The 20,121-nt window shown below is 40.3% G+C and overlaps 1 protein-coding gene across 3 annotated transcripts; it reads left to right on the forward strand.

Moving 5' to 3' along the window:
* The first annotated feature begins 700 nt into the window (after positions 1–700).
* LOC110777970 (uncharacterized) lies at positions 701–12,523 on the forward strand. Of its 3 annotated transcripts, XM_021982538.2 has the most exons (9): positions 705–1,165; positions 7,253–7,594; positions 7,683–7,820; positions 7,906–8,006; positions 8,097–8,318; positions 9,091–9,588; positions 10,618–11,039; positions 11,795–11,888; positions 12,032–12,523. In XM_021982538.2, the coding sequence occupies exons 1-9, from the start codon at positions 980–982 to the stop codon at positions 12,141–12,143; spliced, it is 2,115 nt and encodes a 704-aa protein (XP_021838230.2). In that variant the 5' UTR covers positions 705–979; the 3' UTR covers positions 12,144–12,523. The 3 variants fall into 3 exon arrangements, with proteins under 3 accessions (XP_021838231.2, XP_021838230.2, XP_021838232.1); XM_021982539.2 differs by lacking the exons at positions 11,795–11,888; positions 12,032–12,523 and adding an exon at positions 11,415–11,788 and having other exon boundaries at positions 701–1,165; XM_021982540.2 differs by lacking the exon at positions 705–1,165 and having other exon boundaries at positions 7,424–7,598.
* The last annotated feature ends 7,598 nt before the right edge of the window (positions 12,524–20,121 follow it).

Raw genomic sequence — 20,121 nt, forward strand, 5'->3', positions numbered from 1 at the left:
CTTTAAAATTGGGCGTGAAATCAGCGCGCGTGAGCAACTCAGTCGATCTGACGGCTGCGTGAGCGTCAAGCCGCCTGACAGGAAAGTTTTTGATTATATTAATAATTCCCTCTTTTTTGTGATCCCCACACTTACTAACATCATCTTTTAACTATAATAAATAATTCACATACTATCCCACTTTCATATTATTTTAATAAATTCAACTCAATAAATTTCTAAAATAAAGTGAACTAAACAGGGTCTTAATCTTTCAATTCAACTAGCTCGATAACAGAGGGAGTAGAACTTTGTAGTAACTTCGTAAAGATAGATAGAAACTTAATGCGGTAAACTTAGCTACACCTCCTGGCAACTCACCATTGGAGTTTCTCTAAGGCTCCGTTTGGTAAGGCGTAAAATGTTTTCATTGTAAAACGATTTTCCATGGAAAACAATTTTCAAAGGAAAACACAATTCCAAACTAGTTTTCCTTTGTTTGGTAACTTGAAGGAAAATGGGAGAAGATGGTGAAGATCGAGGGAAAGAAAGGAGAGGGAGGTAAGGAGGAAAGAAGGAAAAGTGATTTCCCTCCCTTTCAAATGCAAAAGGATTTTCCATCTTTAAGAGAGTAATGGAAAATTGTTTTCCATTCCTTACCCTACCAAACAACGTAAAATAATTAAAAAGGGGAAACGTTTTCCATGAAAACATTTTACGCCTTAACAAACGGAGCCCTAAACCCACACCCGAATGGTGCCCATTGAGATACGAGAGTGATTGAGCGAAGTAATGAATCCAGTAACCCAACACCACGGAGTTTTAATCCTTCAATTCAACTCGCTCAACTCATGTAGCTCGGTGAAAATCCAGCCTCGAGCAATCGTCGAATTTGTTTGAAAACTGCAACTCAACGTGTAAATTGTTCGTCGAATTCATCGCTGAATCCCTAATTTGTTCGACGGAGTTTGTTAATGGTGGATTCCAGAATCGAGAAAAAATGAGCATAAAATGTAGGGTTTGGTGGCCAAAAGAGCTTTCAACTTCCGATTTCCCAAAATCATCAAGAAATTTATTGTTATTTGGTTGGTTAATCTCGTGTTCTTCATCTTGCGTTGATATTGTTGTGGCTTTCGCTTATTCCGATAATTTTCTCCCTCTTCACTCCTCTGATTCTGCTATCCAGGTTTGCTTAATTAACCAATTCCTTTTATTTCGTTCTTGAATTTTACTACTCCGACTACTGTTATTGATGCTTGTATGTTGAGATATCGAGATTCGAAGTCAGTAATTATACCTTTTTCTATAATTCGGCTAGAAAACAATTTAATTCGATTTGTCGGGTTGTCCGGTTTCATTTTACCAGTGAGCATGATGTATAAGCTTCCGAAAGAAAATACAACTTGAAATAAAAGAACATATCCCGAATTAATTCTGTTTCATTTCACACTCCTTGTTGGAGTTTGAATTATTGCACATTGATCCTGTATGGGGTTTGGAAGAAATCAGAATGGCTAGAAGACTGGGACATGTGCTGTAACAGGTTCAGGTTTTGACCTCTTAGTTTTGCAAAACAAGGGTGTTTGCATAAGTTTGGGCTCTTTTATTACCACCTGTGGAAATCGCTAGGCGAGAATAAGCTGCAGAACGATAAATGTTGGGTTCGACATGAATTTTCATTAGTTTATTACTGAATGACTCAGGTTTTTCAATATTTGGTTTATGCACCCGGGTGCACAATGCTCACCGTGCACCCTGTTTTTAAATGAAATAACATAAAGAATAATTACAAAGAACATAAAGTCAAAATACAAAGAACATTGATAAAATGTAACAATTTATCCCATAAATTTAGACGATGGCATTGGTGTTACACTGCATTGGTTCAATGGCATGTTTGGAGATATTATTTTAAAGAGAAATGCGAGGGGGACAAAAAAAATGGCGGGAAGCGGGAAAAATACTGTTAACATGTTTTTGTTTAAAACTTTAAACCCTATAGCCAAATTTGGGCGCTTGCTCCTCAATGTATCATGCATGCCCTCTTATGTCGTTATTAGGTTTGTAAAACAAGGGTCTTGTTATAAGTTGTGCTATTCTATCATCACTTACGGAAACCATTGTGCTTGAACAAGCTGTAGAGCTAGTAGTGTTAGGTTCAACATGAATTTGTGATGACTTGGCAGAAGAAACAACAACATACACTTGGATCCCGTTTTGGCGGGTCAGGCCAAACCGGATCCATAGGGTCCAGGCTTCCAATATACTGCCAAGATCCACGGCGTCTTCTAAGGGGATCGGAGAAACGAAGCGGTTGAGTGAGAAGCAATGTATAAAAAGGCTCAAGGCGCAACAAGGCGATTTGGAGTTCCCAACGCCTTAGGCGCGCCTCGGTGCGCCTCATTGAAGTGAGGCGCCCTAATAAAAAGTAAAAAAAAAAAGTGAAAAAATGGTGTGTCTCTTGGTAGGTGCGCCTTTTTTGCGCCTTTTTGCGCCTTGGTGCGCCTTTTTGCGCCTTAGGTGCGCCTCATTAAAATCGCCTCGCCTAGACAATAAAAGGCGCTGGCTCCAATCGCCTTGCGCCTCAGAGCCTAAGGCGCGCCTTTTTATACACTGGTGAGAAGTAGTTACAGGAGAAGAGAGCCAAGGGTCTGTGTTTCCGGTGCGATGAGCGCTGGGGTATCTGCCACCGGTGTCAGAAAAAAGAGCTTAGCGTTCTCCTGGTGGCGGAAGAAGAGTACGGCGAGGCGGAGAACGAGGCGGTAGAGACGGGGCACGAGTTTCTCGAAGAAACTAAAATTCCGGCCGAGATTTCCTTGTGCTCGGTCGTGGGACACATAAATCCTAAAACAATAAAACTCTTGGGGGCAATTCAGGGGCGTGAAGTGGTGGTGATGGTGGACCCAGGAGCAACTCACAATTTCGTGTCAATAAAAGCTGTGGAAGAGCTACAAATTCCGGTGACGGAGTCCGCCAGCTTTGGGGTGGCGCTGGGTAACGGAGAGACAGTTCGGGGTAGTGGAGTTTGCAAGGAAGTCAAGCTGAAATTGGCCGACGGGTGGAGATAGAGGACGAATGTTTTTCCAGACATTATACTTGGGGTGCAATGGCTCGAGAAATTGGGGGCGGTTACCACAGATTGGAGAACTCAGGTGATGCGCTTCCCACTCAATGGCACCACCGTGACATTACGAGGTAACCCTTCCCTTTCCCGTTCACAAACTTTACTAAAAGCCATGTTTAGAGTGATTAGGAAGGAAAGAATGGGGGTGTTGATCGAGATGAACCAAATGGAAGAGAAGGAGGCTACGGGGGGAGGAAACACTCACTGCCCTAGAATTTTTGAAGGGAGTAATCTGGGAATTTGCAGCGGTTTTCCGGACTCCGGTGGGGCTGCCACCTTCAATGGGGTAAGAACATGCTATCTTGCTCAGAGAGGGCAGTGATCCGGTTAGCGTTCGTCCTTGCAGATACCCCCAGTTCCAAAAGGATGAGATAGAGAAGCTGATTAGGGAGATGTTGCAAGCAGATAGGCATTCTACCGGCCCATTTTCGAGTCCGGTTCTGTTAGTAAAGAAAAAAGATGGCTCGTGGCGGTTCTGCGTCGACTATAGAGCCCTCAACAAGGAGACGGTGCCCGACAAATATCCAATTCCCGTTATTGACGAATTGTTAAACGAACTCCATGGGGCAGTATTTTTGTCAAAGCTTGACCTTAAAGCAGGGTACCACCAGATCTTAGTCAAGCCGGAAGATGCACACACAAGACTGCTTTTCGCACCCACGAAGGGCACTACGAGTTTCTGGTTATGCCCTTCGGATTAGCAAACGCTCCAACAACTTTCCAGTCCTTAATGAACGGTGTGTTCCGCCCATTTTTGAGGAGGTTTGTCCTTGTTTTCTTTGATGACATATTAATTTATAGCTTGAATAGGGAGGAACATTGTGAGCATTTGCGCTTAGTATTGGCGAAATTGGCTGATCACGTACTGTTTGCAAACCTCAAAAAGTGCGAATTTGGTAAGACAGAGGTGGCTTATCTTGGCCATGTTATTTCCAGCAGTGGGGTTACGGTGGATCAGGATAATATTAGGTCCATCTTGGACTGGTCCGTTCCACGCAACCTACGGGATTTGTGGGCTTTTCTTGGGCTTACGGGATACTATCGTAAGTTTGTTGCCAATTATGCTAAGATTGCTCACCCCCTCACTGATCAATTGAGAAAAGATAACTTGGGGTGGTCGGATGAAGCAACCCGTGCATTTGAAACACTGAAGCAGGCAATGGTAAACGCACCGGTGCTAGCAACACTCGACTTCTATTGGCCGTTTGTAGTGGAAACCGATGCTTCCGGGTTTGGGCGGTTTTGATGCAAGGTGACAAGCCCATAGCCTTTTACCATCGCATATTGGGGATTAGGGCTCGAGATAAATCAATATATGAGGAAGAGTTAATGGCAATTTGTTTGGCAATTCAAAAATGGCAAGACTGCCTCCTTGGCCGGCGTTTCATAATACGCACCGATCAACAGAGCTTGCGTTTCATTACTCAGCAAAGGGAAATAGGAGCTGATTATCAGAAGTGGGTCAGGAAATTAATTGGTTTCGACTTCAACATTCAATACAAACCTGGGGTTTCCAATCGGGTGGTAGACGCACTGTTCAAAATGGGTGAAGGTGAGGTTGAATTTGGGGCGTTGGTGTCTGTTCCTGGCGTGAATTGGGGTGATATTGATGCAGATGTTTAAGGTGACAAGCTGTTACGACAAATCAGAGAGGAGGTGAAGGCGGGAGAGTCAACTCACAAGGGATTTTCCTTGGAGGCAGAACGTCTAATGTTCAAAGGTAGAGTAGTTCTATCCAACTCTTCTGCCTTAATTCCCATTATTCTTAAAGAGTATCATTCGTCATCAGTGGGAGGGCACCTGGGAGAGGTGAAATCTTATCCCAGGATAGCAGGAGAGTGGTTCTGGTATGGATTGCGTAAGGCGGTGACTAATTTTGTTAGGGAATACACTGTATGCCGGCATACAGTGTAAAAATTCTCAACGGAGTCCGGCGGGGCTGCTCCAACCTCTGCCTATTCCCACGGTGGTATGGGATGATATCTCCATGGATTTCATCGAGGGTTTACTTCCCTCCCATGGGGTGGATTCCATCTTGCTGGTGGTTGACCGTTTATCCAAGTTTGCTCACTTCATTGGCTTGAAACATCCGTATACTGCTCTGGTTGGGGCAAAGGCTTTTATTAAGGAAGTTGTTCGGTTACATGGATTTCCATCGTCCATTGTTACGGATCGTGATCGCATTTTCACGAGTGTTTTCTGGAAAGAACTATTTCGGCTACAGGAGACTGAGTTGAAGCGGAGTACCTCCTATCATCCTCAAACCGATGGACAAACGGAGATTGTCAATAAAAGTTTGGAGACTTATTTGAGGTGTTTTGCCTCGGAGAAACCAAGTCATGGGTTACGTGGATGGCTTGGGCAGAATACTCATACAACACGACCACCCACCTTTCGACCAACATGACCCCTTCAAAGATAGTGTATGGGAGGGAACCGCCAAGGCTGCTGAAAATTGGAGGGGGTCAAACACAAGTCAATAGCGTCAAGGAACACCTTCTGGAACATGATTTAATATTGGATGAGCTGCCACTTTCCTTGACCAAGGCTCATCAAATCATGAAAAGAAATGCAGATTTGAAGAGGAGGGATGAGATTTTTGAAGTTGGGGAAGGAGTTTATCGGAAATTACAACCATACAAACAACAATCATTGGCCAAGAGACCATTTGAGAAATTAGCAGCTCGTTTTTACGGGCCTTTTGAGGTAATACAAAAAGTGGAAAAAGTAGCCTACAAACTCAAATTGCCTATTACTTGCAAATTACATCCCGTTTTTAATGTGTCTCAACTCAAGCGAGCAGTTGGTAGCCAACTGACCGCGGCTACCATCCCGGATCAAATCACTCCTTAGTTGGAACTGTTGGTAGCTCCGGAGGACTTGCTGGAAATTCGCTACCGGAAAGAGGGCAGTGAAACTCGTATGGAAGTATTGGTTAAGTGGCAAGGCGTACCCGTCTTTGAGGCTACATGGGAAGATGCTCAGCTTCTCCACGAGAGGTTTCCCACCTTCCACCTTGAGGACAAGGTGATTCTTTTGGGGGGGAGTAATGTGATGACTTGGCAGAAGCGGCCCACACTGATCACCTACACCAGAAAGAGACAAAAGGCAGGAGAAGCAGATACAGCCAAAGCCACTTAAGGAGACATCAGATTCAGAACACCAGACAACAACAACGGCAAGTAGTGGAGCAGTAGTACGGTTGAGAAGTACAACCATGTAGCAATTAAAAGGGAGAAAAGGGGGAAAACATTGGGCATTGTGTTTTGTGTAATTCCTTGAGACTTGTGAGTTGTGACCTAAAGTCACTATTTTGGAGAGTGGTAGCCTCAAGCTACTATTTTGTAACCTTGCTCTGTTTTGAGCTTTCTCCATTAATCAAAGCAAGCAACCTTTTCCCTTGAGATTTCTGTAAACTGTTGGCAGGTGTTGGGTTCATTACAGAATTTAATCAGCCAATTACTGAATTGCCAAGTTTTTTTGACAAATTTGTAGTATCATGTTATCAGTATCCATATTCCACGGGGTATCATATGCCTGAGGAGTCTTGAGGAACAATGCTTGTTTTAATATAAAATAATTCTCTCGTTCTCAAATTCTTCTTCACACTTTCTGATTTAGGTGTCCATTTCTTTTCACCTTTTTTACACTATTAATCTGTATTACTCTTTTTCCATCCCATCAATGTATGTTCACTCCCTTCCCCACACTTTTTCTTTTTCTTTCCCACCCACTTTCAAATCTGTATCCGGATTTTTAACTACTATTCGTAAACTTGAAGCCACTTTGGGAGTTAGGGAGTACTGGCTTCTATATAAAAGTCTTGTCCCTAGATTAAGACTTCTGCTTGTTTTTAGTAAGTTTTCAAGATCCTAGGATGGTAAACTTGTATATGCATAGGATGGTAGATCCTTAGATCAATGTGCCTGAGATGACTGTAAAAGAAAGAGAAGGACGTTTGAAATCATAGTTGTCATGATTGAAAATGGGATTTTGGTTGAATGGTTGTATCTAGTGGACAGGTGAGACATATCGTTGTTTAGCTGATAAGCTAATGTTTATTAATTGGGTTTAGGATAAGGGTTGCATTTTGGATCCTTAATCTCTCCTTGCTCGTATTTTATTTAACCGTTATTTTTGTAATGTTAGGAGGCAATTCATCATGCAAATGGGGGAATGCCCACCACATTACAGGAGAAATCCGGTTTGATTGTCTTGGGTTGCTGTGTGCTGCCATCTGAGAATATGGATCCCATCACTGATCACAATATGCACTCCAAAGATTGTGAAGCAAATTTTAGAAATTCAAGCTGTGGATGTCTTGATTATGTCGGGTTACTAGAGCAATACAGGCGTGGTTCTGTTTGCAGCTCAACTTGGATCCAGCTTGTGCACGTTGCTCACAGTTATTCTTCCTCTGAACTAGGTTGGATTCCTGCATTAGATCATCTGCATTTGAATGGGAAACCATCTCCTCAGGCTGAACTCCACGTATGTAAGTTTTCTATCTTCTGTGCTTACTTATAAGATGGACGCTATGTGCCCAGTGCCATTTATTGTTTATTTTTAAAGTTGTCAGGTTATGATTTATGAGACTCCGGAGTATGGAAGTCATCATTTCGCCTTAAACTTTTGTAGTTCCAAACTTACAAATTGTCCGCCTAAAAGCCCGAAGTGGGTTGATAAACTCTATCAAAAGCATCAGCTTCTAGACTTGGTAAGATTTGTGAACACTTGTTGTTTTAGAATATCGCTGAGAAATATATCAGATTCATTTCGTTATTTTATATACTGAAATGCAGGACACAGTTATTCTAGCTATTAATTGTTCTGCTGCTGCAAATATATACTTCCGCAACGATATGGATCTCCAAAGTTCTTCCCGGAAAGTAGTGTTATACATGTAAACTTTATCTGGTACTTTCTGTTGTGTAATTCATCCTCTCTATCACCTGGTGTTCTGTTTTTTGTTGATCATCTGAAAATACTGTAGGTTTCTCAAGTTTATTTGGAGGCTATGGGCGACTGTCGTGGCCACCTTTTCCACAATACTATATGTAGTTCTTCAGTCATTCAAGAAGTTTACAGGATCTGCGTCAAATTTCTGGATATTCACTGCATTAGCAAAAATTTTCTGTAACACATGGAGAAATACACAAGTTAAATGTCACCAGATCCTGTATTGGCCTATATACCTTAATGAAACTGGCCTAAGGTAGGTCACGTGCATAATACTGAAGTTTTCATTGATTGATATGTCAATTTGAGGTTCTGTGCATGGGCAAACTTAATTGCTCGAAGATTTGCTTTATTTTGTATGAGTTCTCCAAAATCGACTTTTTCTTTCACTCTCTATGGAATATGGATGTTAGAACTAATTCAGGGTATCAGGGTTGAACGGGTATGAATGCTAATAATATTTGTTGCTGCTAGTTTCATTGATGGGGAAAAAACGATCTGCTAGCTCATGGTGAATATTGGCTTCACTAAATTGAATAAAGTGGACAAGTTTTGCAACACAATTTTCGCCTTTCATATTTGAGGATTAAAATGTCCCCCCTCCTCTCATCTAGTTCGGTGTCTATCGAGTTTTCAACCCATTCAATGTTTCTTGTTTGCAAAGTGGCTAGTTCGCCTGTTTAGGCACTGACCTCCTTTAGCTGCAGACCTAAGTCTATCAGTTCTGGGATGGTTTAGGCCATATCCTGCTGGGGCTACGAAGGGTACAACTTGGGATTAAGGGTTGGGGTTCAATATTTTTTCGCGTACACCAGCCTGGCCCAGGCTTTACCTAGACTTGTTCTGGGGCGCCTTACCTGGACCAGCCCCTTAAGACTGTGTTGATGCTACCCCTTTCGCTGAGTACCTGTTGTTCAACAGCTATTCTATGTCACCTATCGGAGCCTTGTGAGAGATTTTAGATTGTTTGTGTGGTGTGGGAATGTTAATCCTCTTTTTTGATTTCATTGTGCTCTCAAATATGTAAGGTGTCAAGCATGTGTTGAATATGCGGAGAAAGCTGGATTACGAAGGCATTCCTTTTGGTCTTCTGCAGTTGCTGATGTCTTTTTGGGAAACTTGGTTGGATTTACTTTGTTAATCCATGAAGAAGCTGTCCTGAAATGGTTTTCAACTTGTGCCATTCAGTATACTGATGATGTTTTACGTACGGGTTGTGTATGGTTGATGGGAGTGCCTGCTGGTTTCAAGCTAAACACAGAGCTTGCTGGAGTTTTTGGCATCATTTCTCTTAACGCTATCCAGATATGGAGTACCATCTGGTTTTCCGCTACAGACATCTTTGCTAATGTTATTATCAAGCTTGTTGCTTTGTCGGGGATTCTTCTTGGCATGACTATCCCAGTGGCAATGATCACAGATATGATTGCTATAGCTGCATTCCATGTTTACACTCTTCATTATTTGATATCTCTCTTGTATTCCCTTCAGATTCAGATATTGGCAGCTTTATGGCGCCTCTTCAGGTAACTAACTTGATATACTAGTGCTGTAGTTTCTTAAAAGTCCTGTCATATAGTGTGGGAAGTTACAGATTAACAGATAGTAAGGACTTTTTTATGTTCAATAGGATGATGGGCTCATTTTTTATGATGCTATTACACACATACATACTCAATGATACCCTATATTACTGTGGCATTTGGAGAATTTCAAATATTTGCGACCTTCCATGGGCCAGATGAGCCTTATGAAGAGTCTATCAAAAGACCCACTGAGAAAACATTTTGACAGGTAAAAATATTAAGGAGGTTTAACGTAGTGCAACATTGTACTTCCTTCGTTTTTGTACTCGCACCATTTGCAATTTTACATGTTCACCCACTCTCTTTTATCAATTTTTTGTGATTTATACATAATGAATTATGTAGTCATGTGGGATCATGTTAGATTTGTCTCGATATTTTTTCAAAATATCAACTTTTTATAATTTTAGCTAATGTATAATTAGAGATATTAATGGCTAAAGATTTGCATTGGCAAGCACGAAACATCAAATGGTGCAAGTAAAAAAAAACGGAGGAAATATATGAAATGTGCTGTACCTTCAGGAAGATGGAAGTGGCAATGGTGCCTTAAGATCTAGATGGAGTAGCAGTTAAGAAAAAATTTGTAATTATTATGCTGCTTGGAATTCTTCAAGGAAATTATTGCCTGCTTAAGTTTTTATTAGCTGCTTACTAATTTTCAGGTTATATATAACCAGAAGTAGACCCACACACTTTGATGAATTTTACGGTTGTGACTCAGAGGGCTGTAACCCCCCCCCCCCCCCTCCACAATCCGACATGGCGACACCACACCCTCCCCAAGAAAAGAACCATTCTACTGATGCGTGTTTGTACTTTGTATACATGGTGTATCATTTGACAGAATTATTTCTTGGTTTAAAGAATTAGAGTTTAAGATTTGCTAGACATATTTGTGTAAGGGTGAACAGAATATTGTTTTGATGTTGTGGTTCTAGTTGCTCATGAGCTTTTTTTGTTTGGCAGAGGTCGTAAGTGGAATCCTCTTCGTCAGAGGTTAGATAGCTACGAATACAGTGTAGAGCAACATGTTGTTGGTTCCCTGCTCTTCACTCCACTTTTGCTACTTCTGCCAACTACCTCTGTCTTCTATATATTTTTGTCCATCATGAATTTGACAATTATCTTCTCCCTGACACTGGTAGAGATCATTATCTCTATTATTCACGACACACCTTATAGTAAAGTCCTTCTCTGGTTGACGAGATCGAAGAGATTCCCTTCAGGAATCTGGTTCGAAACTATTCACTGCCAGAGTGCTTCCTCTGTTGATGGGTTTCTTTCCGGATCTCCTCCGTCGTGCAAGAGTACGCCTCAAGACAAGTATATGATTCTCAGGAAGTCTAGGCCTCTGCTTTCACTTCTCCGCAGCAATACTTTGACTTTTGGTGAGGCCCCATACTCTGTTCTATAATCTATGACCTTTCTAGTTTTCTAAGAAACATGAGGATAGTTAGATGTGGTCAGTTCTTATTATCGTTGTTTGTTTACTTTCCAATATTATTCAAAATAAATGGTTACCTGTTAGAAAATTGGCAGACTTGTAAGCTAGATGAATCACTGACCAAAAGATTATCTATCCGAAGTTTTCTTGCGATTTCTGGGGCAAACTTTTGAAGGGTGGAGTTGCCTTGAGGGTTTGTAGACTTTCCCTGTGTTTTTCTGGCTGTAGTTTCTTAATCATTTTTTCTTCAAACAATCAAACATTTTAAATTGGTATATATTAAAATGTTCAAGTATTGCTACTTACTTATCTGATACAGGCTGCATTAATGAACTACTGCTGGGACTGGCTTGCTCTTCTGCAAATGTCATATGAGTGTCTATAAGGAATGCTTCTTAAAGTTAGGTTGTATAAAACAATAAGGTAGCTGGAAACAGAAGAATTGCATAGGAAGTATTGAGGAACAAGCGCCTTGAAATAGGGGAGTTGTTTGATACGAAGCACTACGTACTACGTATATTACTAGTGTGATTGAACTGTTGAAGTTATGTACTTCCATTTGAAAGTCTGGCCAAAGTCTGCAGTCTGCTATAGTTTGAGTCATAGGCTCATAGCTATCCTGTTAGAGTTTTGGCATTAAGTCAGCTATAGGGGTACAGATATTCGCTCTTGCTACTAAATACAATTTCGAAATTTCAGGGCAAGTGGTCTTCCCTCACTACAAGAATATCTGCTCTGGAGTTCATGGACAAACTCTTCGCTCTGAAATATCTGGGATCCTCATGGGTAAAAGGTTTGTGACCTGTATTTAAAGTGATTCTTTATTCTTCTCATGTTTTCTTTTATTTTGCCTTTTTTGTGTCGCTGTGGTGGTTTTCTTATTTTTTGGGAGAGATGGGAGGGGGGCTAACTCTTTCTCTAAAATGATATTTACAGTATTTCAACTAAGCTGTGCTCTGAAGTTCCCCCAGAAGTGCCTTGGATGTCTATATCTTACAAAGATTATTGGTACGTTTGCTACAACGCAGTTTTTACCCGCATGCAATGAATGTTCTTGTGATAATTCAGTTGCAACCGTAAAGTTGGGATCATGTAGCACCACAATGCTGATCATATCCGTAGTCCTCTCTGACCAGCAACTCTCCCCATCGGAATTCTTTCTGTGCCGATGACATTGGTGCTATTGTTTTGGTAGGAGATTTATGAAATATGTTTACAAAAGGGATTTTGGTGCAATTTTGTCACCAGAAATTAAAGTGAAATTCTGATGTTAACTAGTTAAATTTTTTCTGGTCCCAATTTTTGTTACCTAGTTACAATTATCAATCTTTACTGGCCTTGTCGGAACTGGGATTTCTGGACCAAAAAGAGGATAGCTGATAAAATATATTATTGATGGGGAAATATAATGTTGTATGTTTTGTTGTATTGTGTTGTGTTCTATGTGGGCATACGCCTCTATTTATAATACAAACTAGATCTCCTACTCTTCATAGGTTTCCTAATTCATATAGACTTATATCTTAATCATATAGCCTAGTTATAACATAACTTTACTATATTCGATATTCTATCATATATGATAACTGCGTTATCCTCAATACCCTCCCGCAATCGGAACGACAGTTTTACGAACATTGCGATTGGAGAAATAAAAAAATATGTCATATGTTTGTCATGTCGTGTCAAGGAGTCATGTCGTTTCAAAGAGTCCTGTCGTTTCGTACAAGGAAAAAAAATGTCATATGTCAGTCTTGTCGTGTCAAGGAGTTCTGTCGTTTCAAGAAATCCGGTCGTTTCGTACAAGAAAAAAATGTTATATGCCTGACTTGTCGTGTCAAGGAGTCCTGTCGTTACTGTCGTTTCAAGGAGTCCGGTCGTTTCGTACAAGAGAAAAAATGTTATATGCCTGTCTTGTCGTGTCAAGAAGTTATGTTGTTTCTGTCGTTTCAAGGAGTCCGGTCGTTTCGTACAAGAAAAAATATCATATGCCTGCCTTGTTGTGTCAGGGATCTGTCGTTACTGTTGTTTCAAGGAGTCCTGTCATTTCGTACAAGGAAAAAGAAAATTGCCAATATGAAAAACCTCTTTCACGGCAGAAGGAGAACCATCCATGTCTTTGACACATGAAAAACCGTCCATATATTACGGCATATAGAAAACCGTCCATATCTTACGACACACGGAGAACGTTAAATTATCAAGAGAATAAAATAAAAGAAACGTAAAAATCACAGCGGAAGTATAATAATGAGATAAAAAATCTATTATTTTGGATGTAGGATATGAATCCCGCCGGTGAGTTTAAGTTTTTAACCCACCGGCAGAGGAAATTTTTGTAAATCGATTCCATGATCTAACCTGCTCTTGATACCATGATAAAATATATTATTGATGGGGAAATATAATGTTGTATGTTTTGTTGTATTGTGTTCTATGTGGCATACGCCTCTATTTATAATACAAACTAGATCTCGTACTCTTCATAGGTTTCCTTATTCATATAGACTTCTATCTTATATCATATAGCCTAGTTATAACATAACTCTACTATATTCGATATTCTATCATATAGGATAACTGTGTTATCCTCAATAATAGCCTTCCAATCTTCCATCCGTGAGGAGAACAGGAGAAGTATGCCTCTATTGCTCTATCTCAAGTAAAGTTGACATCTTTTCTAAGTGGCATAGAAGGGCATAAGAAATCAATGGGAAGAGCATTTCATCATGATTCGTTCGGAAAAGGCTCTGCAAGGGATCTTTCTACTATGATTGTAATAAAAATGACCATGGCTTGGAATTAATATGGGCCACACAAGATTCTTTTCTTTTATCTTTAAATTTAATAAAAATAATATTATGAATTTGATTGTTTTATCTTTAAAAATTTAAATGCACAGTTTTTAGTTTTTGTAATTTTTGAATTTCCCAAAATTAATTATTTGAATTTTCTAAAATTAATAAATAAAATAATTAGGAAAGTTAATTATTTCTCTCTCCTCTTGCTTAAGTTAATCCAATGTTATCACTAATTATCGCTGCAGTTCCGATTGCCGGAAAATCGACCCCGTTGTTCTTCGTCGTTCTTCGTTCATGGGTGTCGCCGGAGTTCTTTAATCTATCATAATGGTTCCGTCGTTGTTCATTACCAAGAAATTCTAGGTTTTTGGTTTTGTAGTTGTTAGATCTGGAAATCAATGGGATAAAGAAGAGGGAGGTGTTGTGAAGTAAAGAGCAATAAATTTCGGTGCTTGTTCCATAGAATTTGCAACGATTATTGGTTGCCATGGCCGTAGAAACGAGAAACGACAGACTTTGGTGGCCGCCGGAAAAAATGGAGTCACGACGAAGTTTGGAAATTCGTCGGGCGTGTTAAATCTGTTGAATAACAATAATAATGTTTTAGTGTTAAATCTGGAATTCCCGTCAATTGAATGGTTGTCATGGCTGGAATTTGTTTGGTAAAATTGCAGGTCTGCAGCTACCATGGAAGAAGAAAGGAATCGAGGTTTTACCGAATATCCTTATGTTCTTATGGACATTAACAACATCATGTATGGATAGTATCTAAACACCTTGTTGGTCGTTACAATCCTTATGTCCTTATGAAATTACTAACATCTGCAGGGTAGTATCCAAACACGTTGTTGGTAGCTAGCTATCTTCCTTATGTTATTATGAATGCTACCAACATAATTCATAGATATTATCCAAACACAATAAAAAATGATGATTTAAGGTAACGTGTTCGTAATTTCCCCCTCTTTTCTCCCAACAGTGAAACCCTTCTACTCTGTTTCCCGCTTTCTCCCCTCCACATTCTTGTTTAACCCATTCCCAGAATCGTACATTCAAACACTAAATTCTATTCTTCCAAAACCTAATTTCGCTCTCTTTAATTTCAATTTCACCACCTTTCGTTTCGTTTATCTGTCTCTTTAAGCCACTTCTCAGGGGAATTGAGCACTAAACCCTAACTGAAATGTACATTAATTTATAATTAATAGAATTTATAATGATTATGCGCCCTTGTTTCTTTGTAAATGCAGGCGGAAGTTTCCCGATTACTTTCCAAATACAGGTTAGTAACGGCAAACTACGGTGTTGGTCATGTCTGAAGGGATACAAGATGCAAATGGAAAAGGTTCCCTTGAAAGTATTTTAGATGTAAGTAGATTAAATTTTGAATTACAAAAGTCTTTCATTTGTTTTTGGGTTTGGATAATTGCTTATTTGTTTTCTCTTATGCCAGGTTGCTTGAGTAGCGAATGAGTGTTATAGAAAACCATGTGAGTCAACTCAATTGGAGGATAACATGGATTATACATTGAATCAAGTCAATGACCTGATAATTAAGTCGATGAAAACAGAGGACGGTAAGGACACACATCCGAATTCCCTATTCTCTATCAACGACAACAACCTAATGGGTAATCGAGGATGTTCTCCGTTCTTAACTGCAGTCGGGAATTCTGTGAAAAAGAAGTTGATTATTGACCCGGATGAAAACGGAGTAGATTCAGATGACGATGATGGTCCAACAATCAACATTAGGAATATTCGCTTCACGACATCCCAGTTCCCTGATGCGATGGACACTTTAATGGAATTCTCAATTCTTGACGTGGTCAATAAAAAGAAAAAAGATCCTGTGACGAGTCCGGTAGAAAAGAAATCACCCGATAAGGCTCCTGAAGGAAATAATGCCCTTGGTCCAAGTATGCATTCAATGTTAGTCTAATAAATACGGTTCAGTATTAATTAATTATGCAAGTTAATAATTTAGTGAGATCAAGTGAGCTGAATGCCTAGCTAGAGGCCGCTTCACTTCAAGTGGAATTAATAATATTAATCCACAGCTTACTCTTACCTGAACCCGTAGGGTCACACAAATAGTACGTGAACGGATCAAGTATTTAAGTGAATTAAATACTCCATTTATGAATATTCGGAATCGACGGATCTCGGTTCCGGTGGGAGCTGAAACCGTCAAAAGGCAAAATATGAATACTCCGATGATATTGCCGGAAACGGAAATATGGATCGTCACGGAAATATAAATATTATCCAAGTCGTAGATGTTGCCGGAAATGGAAACATGGTACGTATCGGAATTATTATTGGAAATGGAAATATTGCCGGAATCGGAAATATTGCCAGAAACGGAAATATTACCGGAATCGGAAATATTGTCGGAATCGGAAATATTAAATATTTGTTCGAATCGGAAATAAATTCCCGAATCGGAAATATTAATTATTGTTCGAATCGGAAATGAATTGCGGAATCGGAAAACGAATCGGAAGCGCGACGTACGAAATAATCATCGGACGAGCTTGCTAGACGCAAGGCCAAACACGAATTCAGGCCCTCGCCTGGCAAAGTTCGCGCAGCGAGCAAGCAAGGGCAGCAGGCCCAATCGAGCAAGGCAGGCCCAGCCGAGCACGAAGCAAGGCAGTCCCAGCCGAGCCAAGGGAGCAAGGCCAGCAGCAGCGCCCAAAGCTGGGCCGCGTGCTGCCAGCGCTGCTTGGGTCGAGCCGCGCACAGCGCCCCTCGTGGGCTGCGTGTGTGTGCTTGTGAAATGCTACGAATCCTTGGTCGTTTATGATTGCTCGATTAATTATTTTCCTAATTTCACAAGAATTAAATGTTTGATTAAACACTAAATTCTAATGGATTAATTTAACTAGAATTCTAATCGAATTAGTAAATTGAATCCTGTGAGGGGGTCGAAAAAGCACGAGGCTAATGCGTGACCTCGTCCCTCGTGGGTGTGGCGTTGTCAGATCAAGTGTAATTGGATTTCCTGTGAGTTTACACCCAATCGACTAGTAATATAGGAGTCGCCATTCAGTTTTTAACGACAATGAGAAAAACTGACAAAATCCGGTTATCGTGACATAAAGGGAGTGCAATTATGTTCGACCACAACGGCCATAGGTTCCCTTGTGATCCGTGGTGTGGGGATCGCTCAACGTACACCCGCAGGGCAGAGATTGAGAGTTCGGGGGACTGTAACTACCGAGAGGAGTGCTCATCGATAACTCCAGAGGCAGGTTATCCTTACTAGCTCAACATAAATAATTGAAGGGACATGCGTTAAACTATTAAACTATTCTGAATTGATTTTAGCAATATGCAACACATAATACTAAATCGATCGTGATTATCTTATTTAGATTGATTTAAGGTACCTAGCATGATAATTCAATTGTCCAAGGTATTATCTTATTAGGCGTGATAGATCAATCAAGTTAATAGTTTGACAATTTTATAAAAGGGTAATGAAAGAGATTAAATCATGTGAGGGACACATTACAACGCACCCTTGAGAGGTGCATCACGGTTCTCAGAAAACTAACCACTTGGCTTTTCTATTTCTCCTTTTATTTAACGAATCTCGGGTTTCTAAGCAGTGTTGAAAATAGGATCTGAGCCGAGCCTTTTGTCAGATTTGGACTCTTAAACACGGAGCTTTTGAGACTTATCCGAGTTTCTTAGTGCGTATTAACTTATGACGGAATGCGTCTGGGCCCGTTACGAACTCTAGGTTCGTTAGGAATTTAATTAATACGTGACTCTTATTTTCGAATTATAGCAGGAATAGAATTCCTTTTGCCGATTCTATCTCTTTTAGGACTTATGTTGGAGTGCAACACCTAATTCTGACAGATTTCTATCTTTTATGACTTTGCCACTTTTAACAACTACTTCTTACGGCAGTTACTATTCTTAGCAGGTTTCTATAAATAGCAGTTTTGACCGAAATGAAAAGGGTGATTGAGATTCGTTATTTTATAGGAGATGCGTTGCCAAGTGGAGATTTATGTTCTCATCATCGAACCTTCCCTTTCGGGAATGGAGACAAAAGTAGGTGTCTACAGTTAGCCCCCACTTTGACTGAGTCTTGGAGTAAGACGATGGTCAAAGTATTAGAAGGAGTGCGTCATATAAGCCATGGTGTATGTGACCTGTTTTGCGAGGGTCTCACGAGCCCCCGAGTGATAACATTTGACTTAAGGGTCATCACTTGAAGTGTTAACACATTCCTCACGTGTCATTGGAATCTGTTAACTATAGAAACTCCCTCACTTTTTCATTGGAAGTACCTACAGATGTATAGAAACTCCCTCACTTTGTCATTGGAAGTATCTACAGATGTTTTCGAAATCAAAGCTATAAAGTGTAACCAGGCCTGGCCAAGCCCAATCACGAGGTAAAAATGTTTTTAAAGACTCTCATTTTCAGGGTTAGCTAAACGAGAAAACCCCCTTGTTTTATAGGACGTAAAACGAAGGAAAATCCAGCACATCGCTCTTTTTTGGAAAAAAGGAAAACCAATCCTTTGATTTTTGGAAAAGGGAAACCATCTTTTGATTTTTGGAAAAAGATAAACCATCCTTTGATTTTTGGAAAAAGATAAACCATCTTTTGATTTTTGGAAAAAGATAAACCTCTTTTGATTTTTGGAAAAAGATAAACCATCTTTTGATTTTTGGAAAAAGATAAACCATCTTTTGATTTTTGGAAAAATATAAACCAAGGAAAGTTTGTTGTTGCCACAACTAAGGACCTGCGCGGTTAGTGACGCAGACCCCGCCCGCTGAAGGTGGGCGAGCGTGTTTTTGTTTTTTTGAATACATTATTTTCGAAAACTGAGGACCTGCGTGGTTAGTGACGCGATCTTGCCCGATTGAGGTGGGCAAGTCCCTATTTCATTTGTTCTCGTGATTTCTTTTGAGAATTTCTTTTTTATTCATTCTTGTAAGAGAGAATTCTTTCGAGGGATGCTCGGATTTAGTTGCAACCTGAATGTGGGTCGACAACGTGTTTAGACGGACCATTGTCTCGTGGTCATCATCTTTCATGGTTTTGAGCTAGTCTTTACGGCCCATAGGATGTATGTCACCTATTTAGAACTGGCCTAGTTATGACATTACTTGGGTCCTTGCGAAATGACTGGTGGGACCATATGCGAATGTTAACGGAGACCTTTGCTTTGAGGTCGAGTCCGTTTTTGAATTTGTCCAAGCACGGGACGCAGCCTGGAAGCGTTGTTTCAACTTTCATCGTATATCTTCTTTCTTTCGAGACCCCAAGCATTCGTACTTGGTGGTCGTTCTTTGCCAAGAAAAGTGCGTATTTTATAACGTCCTTGGTCGTGTTTGGGATCGTGCTCGTAAGTGCGAGCGACTTTTGTATTGGTATGCTACTTTGATGAAATCGTGGAGTGCGACTTCATTTTCCGGGCGACAAAGTTTGCTTCATTTTTCAATGATTAATACATCGAGCTTACTTTGACCCGGATTGATCTTTTTGACAAATAAGCGCTTTTAATTTGAGAAACCAACGGCGTAATGATTTTTTTTGTTTCGAAGAATGACCTTGATTATTATACGTTTTTTCTTTTTTATATTGCTTTGAAAAGTGTACACATATTTTTTGAGACGAGTCTAAGTTTCGACATTTGCTTTCACCATTTGGGCTCTAAAAGTGCTTTGGGCTTGATCTTGATTACAACAGGGCCCTGTGTCTACTAACACGGTTTTAGGTATTTTCCTGGTTCGCGTTTTGAAAGATTTTGGGCCTTGGGCTGCATTTTCATCGCCCCAGGCCAGGCGTTAGATATTTCGGCGCCCAGCCTCGGGCGCTGAAAATGCTACCTTAGCAGCCCCTTTTTTATTTTTCCAGATTTTTCAACGCGTTTCCGAATGGGATCAGGATGATTTCGTGTATATACAGGGGGTTAAGTACGTCTTTCTTTTTCACCACTGCCAACTTCTTCTCTCCTACAATTACCTAGCTTTATTTTTTACTCGTGCCATGTTGATTCCTCGTTTCTCCCTCCAACGAGTTGTTAGGCGCTGGCTTAGAACCCTTAATTCCACAGAAAAGGTTTTGCTGAAAGGATACCACTTAGAGGCACTTTTAGGCTTACAACAAATTAACATTGATTATAACTGTTGTTCCTGGTTTTGGTTGATGACACACACACTGCAAACTTCCTGATTGATGGTGTTAAGT

The sequence above is a fragment of the Spinacia oleracea genome, chromosome 1 (genome assembly GCF_020520425.1).
Source record: "Spinacia oleracea cultivar Varoflay chromosome 1, BTI_SOV_V1, whole genome shotgun sequence".
NCBI lineage: Eukaryota > Viridiplantae > Streptophyta > Magnoliopsida > Caryophyllales > Amaranthaceae > Spinacia > Spinacia oleracea.

Coding starts and splice junctions, on each gene's coding strand:
- LOC110777970 (XM_021982538.2), top strand. CDS start 980: ATGAGCATAAAATGTAGGGTTTGGTGGCCAAAAGAGCTTTCAACTTCC. Junction 8,319..9,090: donor CTTAATGAAACTGGCCTAAG/GTAGGTCACGTG, acceptor CAAATATGTAAG/GTGTCAAGCATGTGTTGAAT. Junction 9,589..10,617: donor GCTTTATGGCGCCTCTTCAG/GTAACTAACTTG, acceptor TTTGTTTGGCAG/AGGTCGTAAGTGGAATCCTC.